Below are 21811 nucleotides of genomic sequence, written 5' to 3' on the forward strand. Positions count from 1 at the left end.
TTTAGATTGTTTTATGCAATCAGTGCATTCATTGCGATTTTTTGTGTCATTTGGTGCAATTACAATAAAAACAAAAGTATTAACGCTGTTTTAGTTTTAAGTTTGCTTTGTTTTGAGTAAAAAGTACACAACAATAATAACGATGATAATAAAAACAATAACAATATTATATACTTATGTTATTATTAATAAAATAAAATCCATCCATCCATCCATCTTCTTCCGCTTATCCGAGGTCGTGTCGCGGGGGCAGCAGCCTAAGTAGAGAAGCCCAGACTTCCCTCTCCCCAGCCACTTCGTCCAGCTCCTGCCTGGGGATCCCGAGGCGTTCCCAGGCCAGCCAGGGGTCATAGTCTTCCTTGGTCTTCCCCGTGTCCTCTTACCGGTCGGACGTGCCCTAAACACCTCCCTAGGGAGGCGTTCGGGTGGCATCCTGACCAGATGTCCGAACCACCTCATCTGGCTCCTCTCCATGTGGAGGAGCAGCGGCTATACTTTGAGCTCCTCCCGGATATTCCGCCACTTGTACCCGTGATCTTGTCTTTTTGGTCATAAAATAATTATATTTAAATGTTTTGAATTTTAAGTTTAGTTTACTTTGAATAAAATAAATGAATAAACAAACAATAACAAATATGATGATAATGATAATATCAACAATAATTCTGATAAACTCTTTGAACTGTATTGAAAATTAGAAAGCTCATTCATCTCTTTATGTGAATTGCAATGTATTTAACTATTTATTGAAAACTATATTATTTATTACTTATGGAGTTAAATTGTGTATTAATTGAAAACAGACAGTGAATTAAATGTTGTAGTAATTGCTAGGAAATGGAAAAGGAATAGGATTAAATAAGCTCTGCTTCTTTTTACTTCTTTTCGGACATGTTGTAATGAAAAACTGGAAATAGGTAACTGTAACTGTATGCATGTTCGAAATAAAGTAAAACTATAACTATATATATATATATATATATATATATATATATATATATATATATATATATATATATATATATATATATATATATATATATATATATATATATATATATATATATATATATATATAAATATATACATATATATATATACATACATAATTATATATATTATGTCATATATATATACATAATTATATATATTATGTCATATATAGATATATATACATATATATATATACAGTATATATATATATATATATATATATATATACACACACATATACATATATACACACATATACATATATATATATATTTATATATGTGTATATATATATATACACACACACACACATATATATATATATATATATATATATATATATATATATATATATATATACATACACACATATATATACATATATATATGTATATATATATATATATATATATATATATATATACATACACACATATATATATACATATATATATATATATATATGTATATATATATATATATATATATATATATATATATATATATACATACGCACATATATATATATATATATATATATATATATATATATATATATATATATATATATATACACACATATATATATATATACATATATACATACACACATATATATATATATACGTATATATATATATATATATATATATATATATATATATATATATATATATATATATATATATATATATATATATATATATATATATATATATATATATATATATATATATATATATATATGTTAGGTCAGGAAAAATATAATCTGATTATATAACAGGCTTGTAGGGATGATATAGCCTCTGTGTTTTTTCCTGACCTAATGTATATTCCGCTCTACCCCGGTATTGAGCACTGTATAACGGATAAACCACAGAAACCTCGCCTATATATATAAATATATATATATATATATATATATATATATATTTACACTAATTATTAATAATAAGAATTCAAGCCATGGTTTATGACTTAAAAAACCAGCAATAGAAAAATTGAATAAATAATTAGTTTATGGCATATCATAAAGACATTGGGAGATAGCAAATGAAGGCAACATTTAGAAGAAAATGTGCACTGATGTATTAGTCTTACTCTGTGCAAATCACAATACAAACATTCATGTTATGCTGCCATAAAACGGTGACAGTGCAATCAATTGCCATTAGATCATTAAAGGTAAATACCAGCGGTTTTTACATTTGAATAACAAAATTGATCAAAAGTAAGTTATATCATTCTAGTACATAACAATCATGTAATGATGACATTTGCAGGATATAAACTTGGAGCAAAAATGTCACTCACAAAAGCAACATTACAGTAAACTGAACAATAGCTCATTAATTAGTCAGCAAAACAGATTCGGTCCAAAATGTTCCCAGTGATTTGATTACAATGACCTTTTGGTGAAAATGCTCTCTCCACGTAAGCTTATTGTTATTCATACATTTGAATACTCACACCAATAGTCAGTATGTGTATGGCAGTAGTGTAAACAAGTTTCCTCTTAACCTTAAGCACAAAAAATAAATACAACTGTTACATGTTTGCAGCAACACTGTAAGAGTAGCAGGTCGTCCACACGCTTTCACTTTTGGAATCCTTAGCTTAAACACTCTAAAACTGGTTGATACGACGTCAAACACAGTCAAATTATTGATGAGGACCAGCTTCCCATCGGGACAATATTTCTCTTTTGTATTTTCCCACTCAGTATGGACGTTAAAATCTTATAAAACACTGAAAATCCTGACAAAATACATACAATTGTATTTTTTTTTTTACAAAATCTCAAATATTACTACATAGAAACCAAATTAGTTCTAATAAAGTGCAAAATTACAGCATCCAAGATAGCTTAAACCTCGTACTGTATGTCATATATACAGTTTATTTATACAGTATATTCACTGGTCACACCATTAGGTACACCTGCAGATAAGCATTCGATTCACAAAAAGGTTGTTATTGTGGTTGCATCATGCTGACTGTGTTTACTTTGATAAATACTTTGGTGCATAAGAGGAAAATATATTTTTGATACAGCTGTTGTTTTGGGCGTAACATTCTGCAGGTGTGCCTAATGTTGTGGCTGGGGAATGTCGTAATAAATGGCTTTTTATGTTACCCATCTTTCTGTTACATTCATGTGCGCACGATGTAGGATTTGGAGACCCCTGAACAAGCGCTCTATAATGTCATTCAGATAATAACTCTTAAAGGAAGAGCCAAAAGGCGAGAAAAAAACAGTGTGAGACATTCAAAGGACAGTTGAGATGTACAGGTAAGTGGGGGGAATTCATGTCCTGCAGTTTTTATTGGTCCTCCTCCAATACTTCCTGTCACTGTATTTGATTATCCATCTTATATGATATGTTTTGACGTTCAGTCATTTCTCCCGGTTAGGCATCAGAACACGAAGGAGCAGACGATAGCTTTACCAGAGGCGTCTTCCAGTGTAATTAATCGGCGCCGTGGGCATCTATAAGGTGGTGACAAGGGAGTGGTCAGGTGAGTCCATTTGTGTAGTTGTTGACAACAGGTATTTAAAAAAAAAAAAAAGGGAGTTTACTTACCGATCCGCCATTCATGACAAGAGCCATTTCAGTTGGTTGGTAGACATGACCCCTGAAAGCGATGCCGGGGCGAATACTCCCACGGCCGCTTTGGTAGTTTCCACTGCGGAGAGCTGAACACAGCAAAGTTACAGGTTTCAATCATCATAACGAGAACGTGTTCCGTCTTCTCTTCTAAATTCACTTAAGTCAGGGGTGTCAAAAGTACGGCCCGGGGGCCGGATCAGGCCCGCAAACAGGTTTTATCCAGCCCGCGGGATGAGTTTGCTAAGTATAAAAATTAACCTGAGATTTTTTAATGAAAGAAACTGCTGTCCACTGGATGTCGCAATGGCAAATCTTTGTATCTTTATTGATGATGCTACATATGTACAAAATAAACCACATGATGTTAGTACATCAGTCGAGGAAAGTGATCAAACTACATAAATAATAGAGCTGTGAATCTTTGGGTGTCCCACGATTCGATTGAATATCGATTCTTGGCCTCACGATTCGATTCAAAATCAATTTTTTTTTCAATTCAACACGATTCTCGATTCAAAAACGATTTTTTCCCAATTCAAAACGATTCTCTATTCATTCAATACATAGGATTTCAGAAGGATCTACCCCAGTCTGCTGACATGCAAGCAGAGTAGTAGATTTTTGTAAAAAGCTTTTATAATTGTAAAGGACAATGTTTTATCAACTTATTGCAATAATGTAAATTTGTTTTAACTATTAAATGAACCAAAAATATGACTTATTTTATCTTTGTGAAAATATTGGACACAGTGTGTTGTCAAGCTTATGAGATGCGATGCAAGTGTAAGCCACTGTGACACTATTGTTCTTTTTTAAATTTGTATAAATGTCTAATGATAATGTCAATGAGGGATTTTTAATCACTGCTATGTTGAAATTGTAACTAATATTGATACTGTTGTTGATAATATTCATTTTTGTTTCACTACTTTTGGTTTGTTCTGTGTCGTGTTTGTGTCTCCTCTCAATTGCTCTGTTTATTGCAGTTCTGAGTGTTGCTAGGTCGGGTTTGGTTTTGGAATTGGATTGCATTGTTATGGTAAATGATATAAATGATAAATGGGTTATACTTGTATAGCGCTTTTCTACCTTCAAGGTACTCAAAGCGCTTTGACAGTATTTCCACATTCACCCATTCACACACACATTCACACACTGATGGCGGGAGCTGCCATGCAAGGCGCTAAGCAGCAGCCATCAGGAGCAAGGGTGAAGTGTCTTGCCCAAGGACACAACGGACGTGACTAGGATGGTAGAAGGTGGGGATTGAACCCCAGTAACCAGCAACCCTCCGATTGCTGACACGGCCACTCTACCAACTTCGCCACACCGTGGTATTGCTGTGTATTGTTTTGTTGGATTGATTAATTAAAAAAAAAACAATTCTTTTTTTTAATAATAATAATAATAAATAAATAAATACAAAAAATAAAATCGATTTAAAAAAAATGAGAATCGATTCTGAATGGCACAACGTGAGAATCGCGATTCGAATTCGAATCGATTTTTTCCCCACACTCCTAATAAATAACATACTGTAATTAGACTTTGATATAATTTTTGTATCTTGATAGATTGAAAATGAACACCAATGAGTTGACTGACGAACATTATCACATAATTTATTCAGAAAACATATAAAACGACAAATAAGGACAGAATACTATTAATCGCAACATGTAAGTGTAAAAAAAACAACAACAACATTATGATTTGTACAATTTCAGAATGTGCTTGTTCTATTTTTAAACAAAGAAAACAATCTGAAGTTGTCTTGATTTTTAAGTCATCGTGCCGTGATTTTACCAGTCCGGCCCACTTGGGAGTACATTTTCCATGTGGCCCCCGATCTAAAATTAGTTTGATGCCCCTGACTTAAGTGATGTACAGTGGTACTTCGGTTTTCATACCCCTTTTTGTATAATGCGGTTTTCAACAAAAATTTTGGTTAAAAGTTTTTCCCGTCTTCTGTATTTTGGCCAAACATTGCTCCTAACAAACTATTCAGTTTGCCTCTGTATCATTCCGCCAGAATCAAGTGCGCAAACCACGCATTGGTGACTGAGTCTTTGTGCATTTTTTTATTTTTTATAACTGCAAAACAATTCAATATGACCCAAATATAGTTACATGTGCCATCACTTTGATAAAAAGGTGAGAAAAACTATTGAGTTCAAGAAAAACATCGTAGCAAAGTACAGTGGATCTACGATTTACGGACTGGAATGGTTCTTGAACAGGGATCGTAAATAAAAGTTTGTATATCGAAGCAAATTTCTTCATAAGAAACAATGAAAACATCAATAATGGCAAGTTTGTACATTTTGAACACAACTTTAAGCGCTATACAGTACTGTATATCAAACAAACATAAAAAAGGGATGATGGATCAATTGTATATTTAATAAGCTAAACTGTTCTCTTCCTATGCAGCCGCCCTGCCGACACGCACACACACTGTCACTAGCCCTGTGGTGCACTCACAGTTGGAAATCACAAAACTCCTTAACTTTACCAGGCAGGTTGTTACAATTTTTAGGAATAAAAAAAAAAAAATCTTCTTGGCGTGGGGTGGTAGGGGTGCGAGGAGGCAGTGTCGACAACACTGTAGATACTTCCTGAATGTGTCAAACCGCACATTGCTTGTGCAGTACTTTCTTTGGAGTCATATTGGTGCTGTAAACAAACACTTAAAAAGCCCACAATTACAAACGTAATAGCACACTAGCTAACGACAGTACTGCTAATGGCTGTGCTGCCTGGCACAAAATGGCTATGCTGCGGAGCACACAATGGGTGGATGAAACGTTTGAACACTGAAACAAGGTTCACACACCAAAGCATATTTTTTTTATTCGGTCTGCGGTCCGTGAATCGAAAGTTTGTGCAATGAGAGATTCGTAAATCGAGGTTCCTCTGTATGACAATGACGTTCGCATGGCTCTCACCTGCCCTACTTTCTTTTCGCTCATCACCGTCTTCAACAACAGGTGTCTTCAATAAACATAAATTGACGTCGTAAAATCTTCAATAATCCATTTCATTTGTCATTTAAATGTATTTCATTATTTGCTGTAAAACGTGTTTTATGGTAATATGTGTGGACGTTTGGAAGGGATTCATTTGATTTACTTTATTTTTTATTAGGAAAAACTGTTTTAATACAATCTTTGGAACGGATTGCTAACAAAAATCGAAGAGCAGAACCACTGTAAGCATAAGCGGGAAGCAAGCAATAATTATAACTAACTATAGCAATAATAGCAATAATTATTATTATTACTAATAACTATTGGATGAATTGTCACATTTGACAAATGATTGCGGAAAAATTAGTTTTCCTTGTCATAACAATAATATTTTCAGTATCTGCATGGTGTAAATATGCCCTGTGACTGGCTGGCGACCTGTCCAGGCTGCCTCTTTCCCCAAGTCAACTGTGATAGGCTCCAGCTCACCCATGACTTATTGTAAATTAATTGACACATTTAAATACAGTATGTAAATACTTTAACTCTGAATAGATAACTTTTTAAGTACAAAATCCAAAACCAGTGAAGTTGGCACGTTGTGTAATTCGTAAACAAAAACAGAATACAATGCTTTGCAACTTTTCAACTTATATTCAATTGAATAGACTGCAAAGACAAGATATTTAATAATCGAACTGAGAAAAGTATTTTTTTTTTTCAAATAATCATTAATTTATAATTTAATGGCAGCAACACATTGCAAAAAAGTTGGCACAGGGGCATTTTTACCACTGTGTTACATGGCCTTTCCTTTAAACAACAATCAGTAAACGTTTGAGAACTGAGGAGATCGATTTTTTAAGCTTTTCAGGTGGAATTCTTTCCCATTCTTGCTTGATGTACAGCTTAAGTTGTTCAACAGTCCGGGGTCTCTGTCAGGGACGTGCACATGATTATAGAGGGGCAGGGGCTCAAAGTCAGAAAAGGGCAGGAATTTTTTTTTTGGTCCTTTACACAATATGGAAATTAATGTAAAATTAAATTTGCTAACAGGAAGCTAACTACTTAGCTGTGTGTCCTTTGTAGGTAAAAGTGATTGCCATTTCTTTTGTGTCAACAAATTATGGTCATAATGAGTTAATTCACATTATCATAGGCTTGGAAGACATGAAAAGCAACAAAACACTGGTTTATTATTAGGCTATTTATTGTTAAAGATAAGCACTTTAATATTGAACATTGAACAGTGCAACATGAACTTTGAAAAAAAATACAAAAATAAATACCCAAATGGAAAAAACTTCAATGTGAAAATCTGTCCTTCCCTTAACTTGATGAAAACACCATCAAGTTGTAACTTATGGTCTTTCCCACTTAATGGTCAGACTAAACAACTGAAACGCAATACAGGGCCAAAAATATGGACCAGGGGCCAGTAGAGGGCTGTATCCTTTCTTTTTTTGGCATTGTGCTGCAGGCATAATCAACATGAATCAAGTTTAAATACAGATGGTAATATTCCTAACAGATAACCTACATCTTATATCCCCAGAATGCTGAAATTATTATTATTAAAAAAATAAAAATAATAAATAAATAAATAAATAATAATAATAATAATAATTATTATCATTATCATTATTCTTATTATTATTATTGTTATTATTATCATTATTATTATTATTATTTTGTTAACCCACACAGTAATAGCAAAGTCACAATAAACTTTATATCTAAAACTCTACTGTGAGAAAAATGTGATCCGCCGTAAACACAGTGCATTTTATTTTGAAAATTAACCCGGTGTTTTATTTTGTACACTACTTCTTGTCCCGCAGATCCGCTCTGCTCTGTGCGGACTTGATGTGCCGTGCTCAATTGATGCGCTGTGCTCCGACGTCCGGCAAAAACAGAAGCTGACACATTGAATAATAGAATAATACAGCGTTTTTCTGCAATATTACCCATATTAGATGCTGAATAAGTGGACGGCGACTAGACCATAACTCACAGGTTCAAGTTGCTCCACTGTCACGTCTCAGGGGCGCAGTAACTTGGCTCGCTCTCCTCTCACTTACTCACTCACTCGAACTCAAACAACCCAGTATTACAAAAAAACGTGGAGTTTTTGTACCGCTGTTTTTTTGTTTGTTTGTTTGTTTTTTTACATCCCTGACAGGAATTTATTAATGTTGTTTAAAGAAAAAAAAAAAGAAAAAAAACACACACACACAGGCAGAGGGCACTTTTTAAGACGAGGCAAAAAAGGGAAGGGGCTCAGGCACCCATAGGGCCCTATGTGTGCACGTGTCTGGTCTCTGTTGTGGTATTTTAGGCTTCATAATGCGCCACACATTTTCAATGGGAGACAGGTCTGGACTACAGACAGGCCAGTCTAGTACCTGCACTCTTTTACTACAAAGCCACGCTGTTGTAACACGTAGCTTGGCATTGTCTTGCTGAAATAAACAGGGGGGTCCATGATAACGTTGCTTGGATGGCAACCTATGTTGCTCCAAAACCTGTATGTACAAACCCCGTTTCCATATGAGTTGGGAAATTGTGTTAGATGTAAATATAAACGGAATACAATGATTTGCAAATTCTTTTCAACCCATATTCAATTGAATGCACTACAAAGACAAGATATTTGATGTTCAAACTCCATCCATCCATTTTCTACCGCTTGTCCCTTTTGGGGTCGCGGGGGATGCTGGAGCCTATCTCTGCTGCATTCGGGCGGAAGGCGGGGTACAAACTCATAAACTTTTTTTTTTTTTTTGCAAATAATAATTAACTTAGAATTTCATGGCTGCAACACATGCCAAAGTAGTTGGGAAAGGGCATGTTCACCACTGTGTTACATGGCCTTTCCTTTTAACAACACTCAGTAAACGTTTGGGAACTGAGGAGACACATTTTTTAAGCTTCTCAGGTGGAATTCTTTCCCATTCTTGCTTGATGTACAGCTTAAGTTGTTCAACAGTCCGGGGTCTCTGTTGTGGTATTTTAGGCTTAGTAATGCGCCACACATTTTCAATGGGACACAGGTCTGGACTACAGACAGGCCAGTCTAGTACCCGCACTCTTTTACTATGAAGCCACACTGTTGTAACACGTGGCTTGGCATTGTCTTGCTGAAATAAACAGGGGCGTCCATGATAACGTTGCTTGGATGGCAACATATGTTGCTCCAAAACCTGTATGTACCTTTCAGCATTAATGGTGCCTTCACAGATGTGTAAGTTACCCATGTCTTGGGCACTAATACACCCCCATACCATCACAGATGCTGGCTTTTCAACTTTGCACCTATAACAGTCCGCATGGTTCTTTTCCTCTTTGTTCCGGAGGACAAGACGTCCACAGTTTTCAAAAACAATATAAAATGTGGACTCGTCAGACCACAGAACACTTTTCCACATTGCATCAGTCCATCTTAGATGAGCTTGGGCCCAGTGAAGCCAGCGGCGCTTCTGGGTGTTGCTGATAAATGGCTTTCGCTTTGCATATTAGAGTTTTAACTTGCACTTACAGATGTAGCGACAAACTGTAGTTAGTGACAGGGATTTTCTGAAGTGTTCCTGAGCCCATGTGGTGATATCCTTTACACACTGATGTCGCTTTTTGATGCAGCACCGCCAGAGGCATCAAAGTCACGGGCATTGCCTCTTACGTGCAGTGATTTCTCCAGATTCTCTGAACCTTTTGATGATATTACGGACAATAGATGGTGAAATCCCTAAATCCTTGCAATAGCTCGTTGAGAAATGTTGTTCTTAAACTGTTCGACAATTTTCTCACGCATTTGTTTACAAAGTGGTGGCCCTCGCCCCGTCCTTGTTTGTGAATGACTGAGCATTTCATGGAAGCTGCTATTATACCCAATCATGGCACCCACCTGTTCCCAATTCCTGTTCACCTGTGGGATGTTCCAAATAAGTCTTTGAGGAGCATTCCTCAACCTTCTCAGTCTTTTTTTCCACTCGTGCCAGCTTTTTTGAAACATGTTGCAGGCATCAAATTCTAAATGAGCTAATATTTGCAAAAAATAACAACATTTTCTAGTTCGAACGTTAAGTATCTTGTCTTTGCAGTCTATTCAATTGAATATAGGTTGGAAAGGATTTGCAAATCATTGTATTCTGTTTTTATTTACCATTTACACAACGTGCCAACTTCACTGGTTTTGGGGTTTGTGTAATACATACGCTCTATTGGAGCAACGAGATGTTGTTTCTACACATTTCACGTATCTTTGGGCCTAAGCTGCTAACACACACTTTTTTTTATAAGTATTCACTCAGTAGTAAAACAGCCAAAAGCAAACAACAAATTTCCATCTCAAGAATACATGCAGTACTGCAAGGCTTTCTTTATTCCATTGCCTTCACCTGAGTTGTCCTTGGAGCGTATTATTTTGTTCTCTATCAGTGTCTCCTTCAAAGTGGAAACTGAAATGACTCATCCCTTAGCCTAAAAGACTATTAGGTAATCAGATAAATCAAGGGGTTTCTGTTGCATGAACATTAAACACATTGTGAGGGAAAGAACGCGCATGTCACTGATCTGGTAGACGTCTTGATTTTGTATGCTTGTCAGTTAACACTGTTTATGTTTGTACTATGTTGGTCATATTTGAGTATAGATATATATCCTACTAATGAATTGTTTTTAAATTTTACAAAAAAACATTATGATGGAAATATGATTGGATATTCTACAAATCAGCAAGTATTCTGACCCCCACAGACTAATCTCACCAGAAAGCACAGGATTTAAAGTTAAAGTACCAATGATTGTCACACGCACACAAGGTGTGGTGAAATTATTCTCTGCATTTGACCCATCACCCTTGATCAGCCCCTGGGAGGTGAGGGGAGCAGTGGGGAGCAGCGGGCAGCAGCGGTGGCTGGCGCCCGGGAATCATTGGTCCTATCTAGAGATGTCCGATAACATCGGACCGCCGATATTATCAGCCGATAAATGCTTTAAAAAGCAATATCGGAAATCATCGGTATCGGTTTCCAAAAGTAAAATTTGTGACTTTCTAAAACGCCGCTGTGTACACGAACGCAGGAAGATGTACAGAGCCCCAATTAATCCTTCAAGGCGCTGCCTTTGCGTACTGACCCAGTCACATAATATCTACGGCTTGACACACGCACTAGCGGATGCAAGCATACTTGATCAACAGCCATACAGGTCACACTGAGGGTGGCCGTATAAAGAGGTTTAACACTGTTACAAATATGCGCCACACTGTGAACCCACACCAAACAAGAATGACAAACACATTTCGGGAGAACATCCGCACCGTAACACAACATAAACACAACAGAACAAATACCCACAACCCCTTGCAGATGCTTGTTTTCATTCAGAAAAATCTACCTCTCACACGTGATGACAAGGAGAAAAAGAATTAGCCCACTCTTTCAGCTTCATCTGTTGCAAAAATAGACTCATAATCTGGACTGAGTGAAGCTGTTTTATTTATGTTTTGTGCCTTTTTCCCCATGCACTTTAAAGGATGGCTGTGTTATCTACTAGTCTAGACTGAAGCAGTTTTTTTTATTTTTGTGCCTTTCTTGTTTTTATTTGCACATTTTTGTTACTCATACGAATACGTTAAGAACAGGGCAGATTGAGCCCAGTTTATAGTACACTCTGGACTGAAGCTGTGTGCCTTCATTGTTTTTGTAGCTGTTGTTTTGAGGCATGTTTAAAAAAAAAAAAAAAACATTTTGTGAAAGTCAAAGTACAGTGTTTCCTATAGTTGTAGTGGGTATCAGGATTATTTCAGGGAGAGCATGTCCCACATTTCAAGCTGCTGTTTTGAGGCATGTTAAAAATAATGCACTTTGTGACTTCAATAATAAATATGGCAAGTGACATGTTGGCATTTTTTTCCATAACTTGAGTTGATTTATTTTGGAAAACCTTGTTACATTGTTTAATGCATCCAGCGGGGCATCACAACAAAATTAGGCATAGTGATGTGTTAATTCCACGACTATATATATCGGTATCGGTTGATATCGGTATCGGTAATTAAGAGTTGGACAATATCGGAATATCGGATATCGGCAAAAAAGCCATTATCGGACATCCCTTGTCCTATCCTTTTTTTTAAAAAGTACCCCAAGACTCTGGTAATTGATGTGGTTAAAACATACCTGTCACAGAATCATTGTCCTCGTTTTAAATTTCTCAACCAAGATCACAAGTTTGTCAAAGGACTTCAGTGACAAAGTTGTAGACCTGCGCAAGACTGAACACATTAATTAGATGACACGTATTTATTATGCAGCGTACGTTTGACTTTGGATTGATTTTGAGTCTTTGAATTTTATTCATATTATGAGTTGTCTCAGTTATCGTTAAGAACATGCGAGGTGTGAGAACGTGCGTGTGCATGGAATTGTGCTTTCTTATGATGCCAAAGAAGAGGAAGCTCTTTTATTGTGGAAAGGTGTTGGACTTCAGCTGAGACGTGGGTCCAAACACCGTAGGATTGGACTACTCACACCAAACCCTTAATGTCTCTCTCTCTGTTATGACTAGGGATGGGTACCTTTCGCATTTGAATCGATTCCTCTTCTCAATGGTATACATGTTTCGTACTTTTGTGTGTGTTAAAATGTGTTAAGTGTTTATGTTTGTAAAAAAAATAAAGATTTTTTATTTAATCTACTATTTAAGACTGAGCTGTGCTGTCCAGTTATCTTGTTTTTTTTACACTTTTATGTCTCATTTGCAACCACTGTACTGTGCTGTGTTATATAGTGGACTTTACACGCAGTTGCGATTCCAAGACATTAGATGGCAGTAGTGTATAGGCTACAATGTGTTTAAATTTTAAGTGCCGTATTATCAAGCACACTTAAAATCCTTTCATTTTCTCAAAAATCGACAGTGCGCCTTATAACCCGTTGCGCCTAATGTACGTGTTGTGCTTACCGACCTCGAAGCATTTTTATTTGGTAGACGGTGCAATTATAAGTCCGACCAGTAAATGGCAGTCCCACATAAGTAATACGTGGTGACTGCAAGTTGACGGCTGTTCAATAAATGACGCGAGCAAGTACCCGTAAGCAAGCAACACCAAAGCTTTGATGTTTAATTGAGAATATAGAACATTACACACGGCGCTTTAAAAATCTGTCAAAATGCTTTAGTAGGACTTTGGTAAGGTTGCGGCTACCCTACTCAAACATACTGTGCTTCAACATACGGGTATTATCATGGTGTGTGTAACGGGCCCCAAAATGGCATCTATTAGGACAGTGATTTTCAACCACTGTGGCACACTAGTGTGCCGTGGGAAATTATGCAACTTCACCTAATTAGTCCCAAAAATATTTTTTTGCAACTCAATAATCATAATAATGTGCCGTTGTCTAGTGCCTGTGCTGTGTAGAGCTTGGCAGGGTAATCTTGTAATACTCCATATCGGTAGGTGGCAGCAGGTAGTTCATTGCTTTGTAGAAGTTGGAACGCGTGGATGATGGTTTGTCGTGATCCCAATATGCAGAGCACAGCGGGAGACAGTGTGCAGGTAAAAAAGTATGTAACGCCTAAACCAAAAATGAACAAAAGGCAAGTCCCGCTAGGAAAAGGCACTGAAGCATAGGGATGGCTATGTCAAACAAAAGCAAAACTGAACTGGCTACAAAGTCAACAAAAACAGAATGCTGGACGACAGCAAAAACTTACAGCGTGTGGAGCAAAGACGGCGTCCACAAAGTACATCCCATACATGACATGACAATCAACAATGTCCCCACAAAGAAGGATAGCGTATGCACAACAAACAAAGCAGGTGCAGGCAATAGCACTCAAAGGAAGGCGTGAAGCTGCAACAGGAGAACACCAACAAAACAGGAAAAGTCACCAAAATAACAGCGCAAGACAGGAACTAAAGCACTACACACAGGAAACAACAACAAACTCAAAATAAGGCACGACAACCTGGTGGAGTTTCATTTTTTAACCTTTTCTGCTGGTGGTTTGCCTCCATATTTTTTTAATTAAAAAAACGTGCCTTGGCTCAAAAAAGGTTGAAAAACACTGTATCAGGAGACATATTATCTGGTGTTTTGTTTTGACCTATTATGCAAAACCAACTTTTCTGACCTAATGGTACCTACTAATTAGGGGTGTAAAAAAAAACAAAAAAATTCAGATTAATTATGATTCTTTTGTAATGATTCATAATTGCTAAAAAAAAAAAAAATGCAAACATTTATATTCAAAAAAAATTTTGTTGTTGTTTTTTTCTTCCAATCAGTCCTGTCCAGCCATATTGTTGATGTATATGTCCATATTTGCTGTACAGATTTACTTTACAAAAGAGAAGTGTTGGATACGCCTCGTGTTGTCCCATTTGTATTTGACTTTATTAAATGTTTGGGAAGCATTTTATTAAGGCAAATGAGTTTCTTTGAAGTAATATAGACATTGATCAGAGCTGTTTATCTATTTTATGGAGGAATGTAGTTATCATACAACTGGCATCCAATGTTATTAAAAAAACCATAGTGGGACGATCTGTCACATTTACGTCTGGTTATGCTTCCTTATTTGTTTATTTCCTGAGTAGTGCTCTTATTTTCAGTTCCTTTTCCTGCACGTCTCCCTCAGCGCTTTCCCCCCTCACCTGCCGCTGATTGTCAGACTGGCCACACCTGTCAGTGGTTTCCAATTAGACTTCTTTATAAATCGGCCTGCCCTGCACACAGGGCTCAATGATTGTTCCATGTTCGTGCACGTCCCAGTTGCACTATTTCCTTTTGGCATAAAAGTCATGTTTACCTGCATCTTGGGCTTCAAGACCAACAAAACCTGACATATAAATTTTGAATCGATATTGAATTGTTACCACCAAGAATCAAATCAAATTGTGTGGTGCCCCAAGATTCACAGCCCTACTGTTGATGTGTGTTTGCGATCTACATAAGTCTTAAAAGTTTGCGAGCGTCCGACATTGTAGTCGTCGCTGTAGTCAATAAGCCCCTTCTTCTCTACCCTCTTGTTGGGGGGTATTCATCCTCCGCTATTGCTATTTCTAATAAAAAGTAGTATGTAGTTCCTACTTAATCGGTCAGTAGTTTCGCTATGGAAGTGCTAAAAACTACCGGTACAACAAATACAACAGGGAGAAGACGCTGTCGAAGTGGAGGCACGTAAATAAGACCGTCCATTAAACGGCGCACCCTGAAGACACGGTCAGAAAGCGGCTTGAAGATTGGCTGTAAAACAATCTATGTAAGATTTTGACAAAAGAACCACACATCTTATGTAGACCACAAGGAAATTGTCAGGCTTGTCACTGACAGGTTGGTTATGTTTTAGTTTTTCCTTTGTGTTTGTGTTTTATTTTCCCGTCAGCTCTCTTATTTTGGTTCAGTTTCCTGCTTGTCTCCCTGAGAGTTTCCCCTCACCTGCGGCTTATTGGCAGCCTGGCCACACCTGTTGTCAATCAGCCGGCTACTATTTATACCTGCTTCCCTCCAGTCAGTGCTGGAGTATTGTCAGCTGTTTCCTGGTTCTTGTTTGCTGTATGCTGTTAGCTGTTTCCAGTTTGCCTGGTTCCTTAATCCTGTTTTCCTGCATTTTATTTCTGACACTAAAAGTCATGTTTTCCTGCAGCAAGCTTTCCATCTCTGCATCTTGGGGTCTGTCACCAGCACTTCCTGACAGAAATGTTTTAAATGTAGAAAAAAAAATCTTAATATGACCCCTTTAATGCGTCCTATAATCCGGTGCGTCTTGTGTATCAAAATACACCTGAATAGACCCGCTCATCGGCCGTGTGCCTTATAATCCGGTGCACCCTATGGTCGGAAAATTCCAGTATTGTATTTATTACACACTAGCTGTATGATTGTAACGTGCATCTTAGTTATAGTTTTGATTAGCAAATGTGAAGGTGTTGATATATATATATATATATATATATATATATATATATATATATATATATATGTAAAATCGAGAATCTTAATCGGTAACATGTTCTAGGAAGAATTCATGTAAATTAGCAACTAGCTAGCATATTTTGAAAAGTGGAGTTTTAGTATATATTTAAGTTGATTCTTCATGGAAAACTGTACCTGTGCTTAAAGGCAGTCCGGCTCAAGTGCTGCTTGAGTGCTTGTTTCCCGGCAAAGCGTTTGAGCCGATGCCAATCTGTAACCAGACGTGATGCTACGAGAAATGAAGGTATCGAAATATGGCACTGTTTGATTCTACCAACGAATTCCGGTACCCATCCCTAGTTACGACAAACTTGCTGTAACATAATCCGGACTGTTTATACCTTTTGTAAGCGGGTAAACTTAAAAAATAATACATTTTTTACACTGTACGTATTTACTTACGCACAATTAAACATAATCCATGTTTTGAGATTTTCTCCTTGTACTGGATCTAATTCAAATGTCCCATACTCGCCATACAACAAGGGATCTCCTATTGCTCTAAAAGTCACTACACATGTTTTAATTAGTGCTGTGTAATGATTGCATTTTTACCAGAATAATCCCACTTTTAAATTCGGGATAATCATGATTAATCACAGGTTATTACTCACTTGCATAAATTAAATAAACTTAAAGAATAGTCCTACATTTGTACACAAATGCAATTGTATTTTCAGAATGTCCTTCAGAAACATTCTTTAGAATGTTTAACTAGAATGCACACCATTTTGAATGGGATTGTGCTGAAAAGTTTAATTTCCCCTCGGGGATTAATAAAGTATTTCTGATTCTGATTCTGATTTATTTACTCAACACTTTGTAACAGTTCTGGCTAAAGTTCAGGCAGTGTTTATTTTGAAGGAACATTTTCCAGTGAGCACACCAGTCGGAGTGGCTTCACTCATTTGTGCACTGACGTATGCTTTGATCTGAACCTTTCAGCCTTTCAGGTGACCATCCGAAGTTAAGGTAAAAGAGCATGTACGGTCAAAATAAGTTGCGTGCGTAATATGCGTGTATACATGTACATGGTTAATGCGATCATTTTTGCGATTAATTGCATGAGTCAACTCGTTATTTTGGTACCGTATTTTCCGGACTATAAGGTACACTTAAAATCCTTTTTTTCCCCTCAGAACTCGACAGTGCGCCTTATAACCCGGTGCGCCTAATATATGGAATAATCCTGGTTTTGCTTACCGACCTCAAAGCATTTTTTGTGGTACATGTTGTAATGATAAGTGTGACCAGTACATGGCAGTCAAACATAAGAGATATCTGCAGACTGCACTATGATGGTGTTATTGGGGTCGCTGGAGCCTATCGCAGCTGCATTTGGGCGGAAGGCGGGGTACACCCTGGACAAGTCGCCACCTCATCGCAGGGCCAATACAGATAGACAGGCAACATTCACACTCACATTCACACATTAGGGTCAATTTAGTGTTGCCAATCAACCTATCCCCAGGTGCATGTCTTTGGAGGTGGGAGGAAGCCGGAGTACCTGGAGGGAACCCACGCAGTCACGGGGAGAACATGCAAACTCCACACAGAAAGATCCCGAGCGCAGGATCGAACCCAGGGCCTTCGTATTGTGAGGCAGACGCACTAACCCCTCTTCCACCATGCTGTCCACATTTGATATGTTAAATTGAAAATATAGAACATTACACACAGCGCTCAAAAATCTTTAAAAATGTTTTAGTACGACTTTGGTAAGCTGTGAAGCCGTACGGCTTGATGGATAATCGGTGCATTAAACATACGAGTATTATTATGGTGTGTGTATAAGGTTAGACATATTATCTGGCGTTTTGTTTCGCAAAATTATGCAAAATCAACTTTTCTTACTTTCTGGTAACTGCTGATCTGTATTTGGGATCTGCATCAATCCTGAAAAACTGCGTGTGTCCGCCTTTGCAGTCCGTGCCGACACCGTAGTCGATAAACTTCTTCTTTTTCTCTATCTTCTTGTTGTGGGACATTCATCCTCCACTGTTGCCATTTCTAATATAAAGTAGTGTAAAATTCTTACATATCTGTAAGTAAACTCGCCATGAAAGCGCTAAAACATACCGGTGTAGTGAGTTTACATTATTCACCCAAGGAACATTAGTTATTAGAGTTCCGGTCGGACGTTTTTTCACGGGACACATTTCCGGCCTTGTTGTTGTTTCCGGATGAGGAGATGCTGCTCTGTTATTTATTGAAGTAAAGTCTGAATGTCATTAAAACAGTTAGCTCCATCTTTTGACACTTCTTCCACTCCCGTCCTTGCACGCTACACCACTACAACAAAGATGACGGGAAGAATACGCTGCCGAAGGTGAGCCACGTAAATAAGACCGCCCACAAAACGGAGCATCCTGAAGCGACTGTCAGAAAGCGGCTTGAAGATTATCTGTAAAACATAATCTCTGCAACATTTTGACCAAAGAACCACCATTACATGTTATGTAGACCACAAGGAAGTGTTTTCAATTTCGAAAAAAATAATAATAATATGACTCCTCTAATGCGCCCTATAATTCGGTGCGCCTTTTGTAGGAAAAAAGATCGCAAATAGACCATTCATTGGCAGTGCGCCTTACAATCCGGTGCGCCCTATGGTTCGGAAAATACGGTACTTTGTATACATTGAAATGGCATTTAAAAAAGCACCATCAAATTCTCTGTGGTTTCCTAGCAACTGTACACTTACAGTTATTGTTTGCTCGCTCTCTGTGTCAAAAGTGTGACCTCCTATTGTTGTTACTGTATCAATCTTCAAGGTTAATATAGTTGGCTTCTCTTTCTTCCCCTCCATTTATCTGCTTTCTTTTGTATTTCAAGTTATCATTACATGTATGTATTGTTGCATTTGAAACAATTGTATTGTTCATAATAGAGGTAAATTATTGTTATTGTTCATTATCAATAGTGCTATTTCTATTGGTATTTGTATTGCTCCATTTGTAGTGTAATAATGTCCATTGTCATTTATGTATTATTATTTATTTCACTAACTGCTTATTTGCTATCACTTTCAGTATCATATTTGTACATATCCTATTTGCTGATGTAATTCTGTTGTTGTTGTTGTTGTTGTTGTTGTTGTTGTTGTTATTGTTGTCTTTGTTGTTGTTGTTGTCTCTCTGTCTTCCCTTTTTTTCTCTTTCCATCCCCTCCTGCTCCGGTCCGGCTGCACCAAATGATAATATAAATACATGAAATAAAGTCAAATACAAATAAGGCAACAAGAGAAGTATCCCACACTTCTCTTTTGTAAAGTAAATCTGTACAGCCGATATGAGCATCTACATCAACTATATGATTTGCCTGAGAAGCTGGACAGGACAAATAATAAATAAAATGTGACCTCCTATGTTTCACTTGATGGCACATCCAAACACAAACACTCACTGACACACTCAAAGCACGGGCGTACTTGCACTGTGCTCCTCCATAGAAAAGGCCTGGTTCTCCTGGAAGGCTTGGTGAGAATGTGCAGGGAGCTCGTCTCTGAAGTGCGGAGGAGGCGTCGTCTCGCTGGTGTCGAAGAAATCCTGCGTGCCGCATTGTGGACGGTTCCAGAGACACAGGTGGCTTTCTGGAATGGCGTGGAACAGCAGCAGGATCCATCCCTGAACGACGAGGGCCACCGCCAGAGCGGGCTCGTCCAGCAGACGATCCTCCGCCTTTCCGGCTCCTCCCCCTGACTTCCCCGCCTTCGCCCTGGGCCTCACTGCTTGGCTCCCGTAGAGATAGAAGCCAAGCCAGGCCACCCAAAGCAATGCTGATGCAAGACTAGCCAGGAAGAGCCACACTGCGTTACACTTCCATCTCCTTTTGTCGTTCTCTCCGTCCCTGTCCTCCTCACACTCAGGTGGCCCCTCGACCCCAAACTCTCCCCCGCACAACACCACCCCTAGAGAGAGCCCCATGGCAATGAGGAGCAGCCCGAGGGTGTAGCTGCACGTCAGAGCAAAGTCCAGAGGTGGGTATTCGCAGGCCGGGTGGCCCTCCCTGACTACAGTGAGAAGGACCCATTCAGCAGAGATGATCCCCTGAACCAAGGCCAAGGCCAAGCCCAGTGCAGCCAGCGAGCTACCAGATGGGCTCGACCTCCCGGCCACCAACCTCCTGAGCCTCAAGCCCTGGACCAACAAGCTGGAGAAGCACAGGGCAAAGAGGGGTCCCCAGAAGGCCCTGCGGATCACGCATAGGACCTGGTTCTTTCCCACAAGGAACGCAAGAGAGATGAGGAATATCCCTAGGAGCGTGCCCAGGAGCAGCAGAAGGGGGCCCACGCCAGAGCGCCTGGCCGGGTCGGAGATGGAGCGAAGTTTGACGAGCAGGAGCGCGGACAGGATCAGAGATGTGAGGCCCCCGCAGCAGGCCACCGCCTCCAGGACAACACCCCACACCGACTCCAAGTCACACAGCACTCTGTATGGAGGCTCCACATTCTCACTACACCCCAGTGGAGGCGGCGGTGACGGGTGCGACGTGCAACAGCCGACGAGTAGTGAGAGGACGACGGCGAAAGCGTAGGCAGCCATCTTTAAAGGGATGACAAGAAGAAGGAGAAACAGAACAAATTCATCATTGAGTACAGAATCCGCATCAAGCTGTCACATATCAGAAAGGAATATTCTCCTCTCTCCGAAACACACTCATGCACTCTCAGCACAGAACAGAACCGCTTTTAGCGCTGGGCAATAGTTTCCATGGCAACGGGAAACAGCGTGGGCTGACATGGCACACTGGGCTTTGAGAAGTGCGGCTTTGTGGGAACCAAAAACACATCCTTGTTGTGATGTATGGATCTGAATGTGAAAGTCTGCAGATTTAAAACAAATATTTTCATCTTCCAAATTAAATTGTGTCAAACTTACCTCGTAGGAATTCTTTACTCAAATTCTTAATAATTCATAATAAAGATGAGTCTCATTCTTCCATTCGTCATTTCGGCACCAGTTCAAATTCGACACAGTAAAATCCTCAGGCTGGCGGAGACCAAACGGCTTCCAAGTTCTGTCTTTAGAAAGATGATGTCCTGATTATCACATACTTTTTCAAATACGTGATGATCAGTTTTGTACTACAGTCCTTCATCCACAAATATCTCAAATGCCTCTTCCTCTCTCTTGCGCCCTCCGTCCTCCTCTTGCTCTCTGTCAGTCGGTCTGCTTCTTTCTCTCTCCCTGCTTCATGCTGACTGTGCGGAGGTGTCAACAGAGATGCAATCCCAGCTTTGCTGCGTGCT

The 21811-nt window shown here is 38.4% G+C and overlaps 1 protein-coding gene across 1 annotated transcript; it reads right to left on the minus strand.

Annotated features, from left to right (window-relative positions):
- Positions 1–2000: 2000 nt before the first annotated feature.
- gprc5bb (G protein-coupled receptor, class C, group 5, member Bb) lies at positions 2001–21811 on the minus strand. The gene is made up of 4 exons (XM_062032491.1): positions 21441–21811; positions 19991–21104; positions 3579–3691; positions 2001–3484 (listed from the first exon to the last, which is right to left on the minus strand). The coding sequence occupies exons 2-4, from the start codon at positions 21102–21104 to the stop codon at positions 3440–3442; spliced, it is 1272 nt and encodes a 423-aa protein (XP_061888475.1). The 5' UTR covers positions 21441–21811; the 3' UTR covers positions 2001–3439.

Source organism: Entelurus aequoreus, linkage group LG22, assembly GCF_033978785.1.
Source record: "Entelurus aequoreus isolate RoL-2023_Sb linkage group LG22, RoL_Eaeq_v1.1, whole genome shotgun sequence".
In the NCBI taxonomy this organism is placed as follows: domain Eukaryota; kingdom Metazoa; phylum Chordata; class Actinopteri; order Syngnathiformes; family Syngnathidae; genus Entelurus; species Entelurus aequoreus.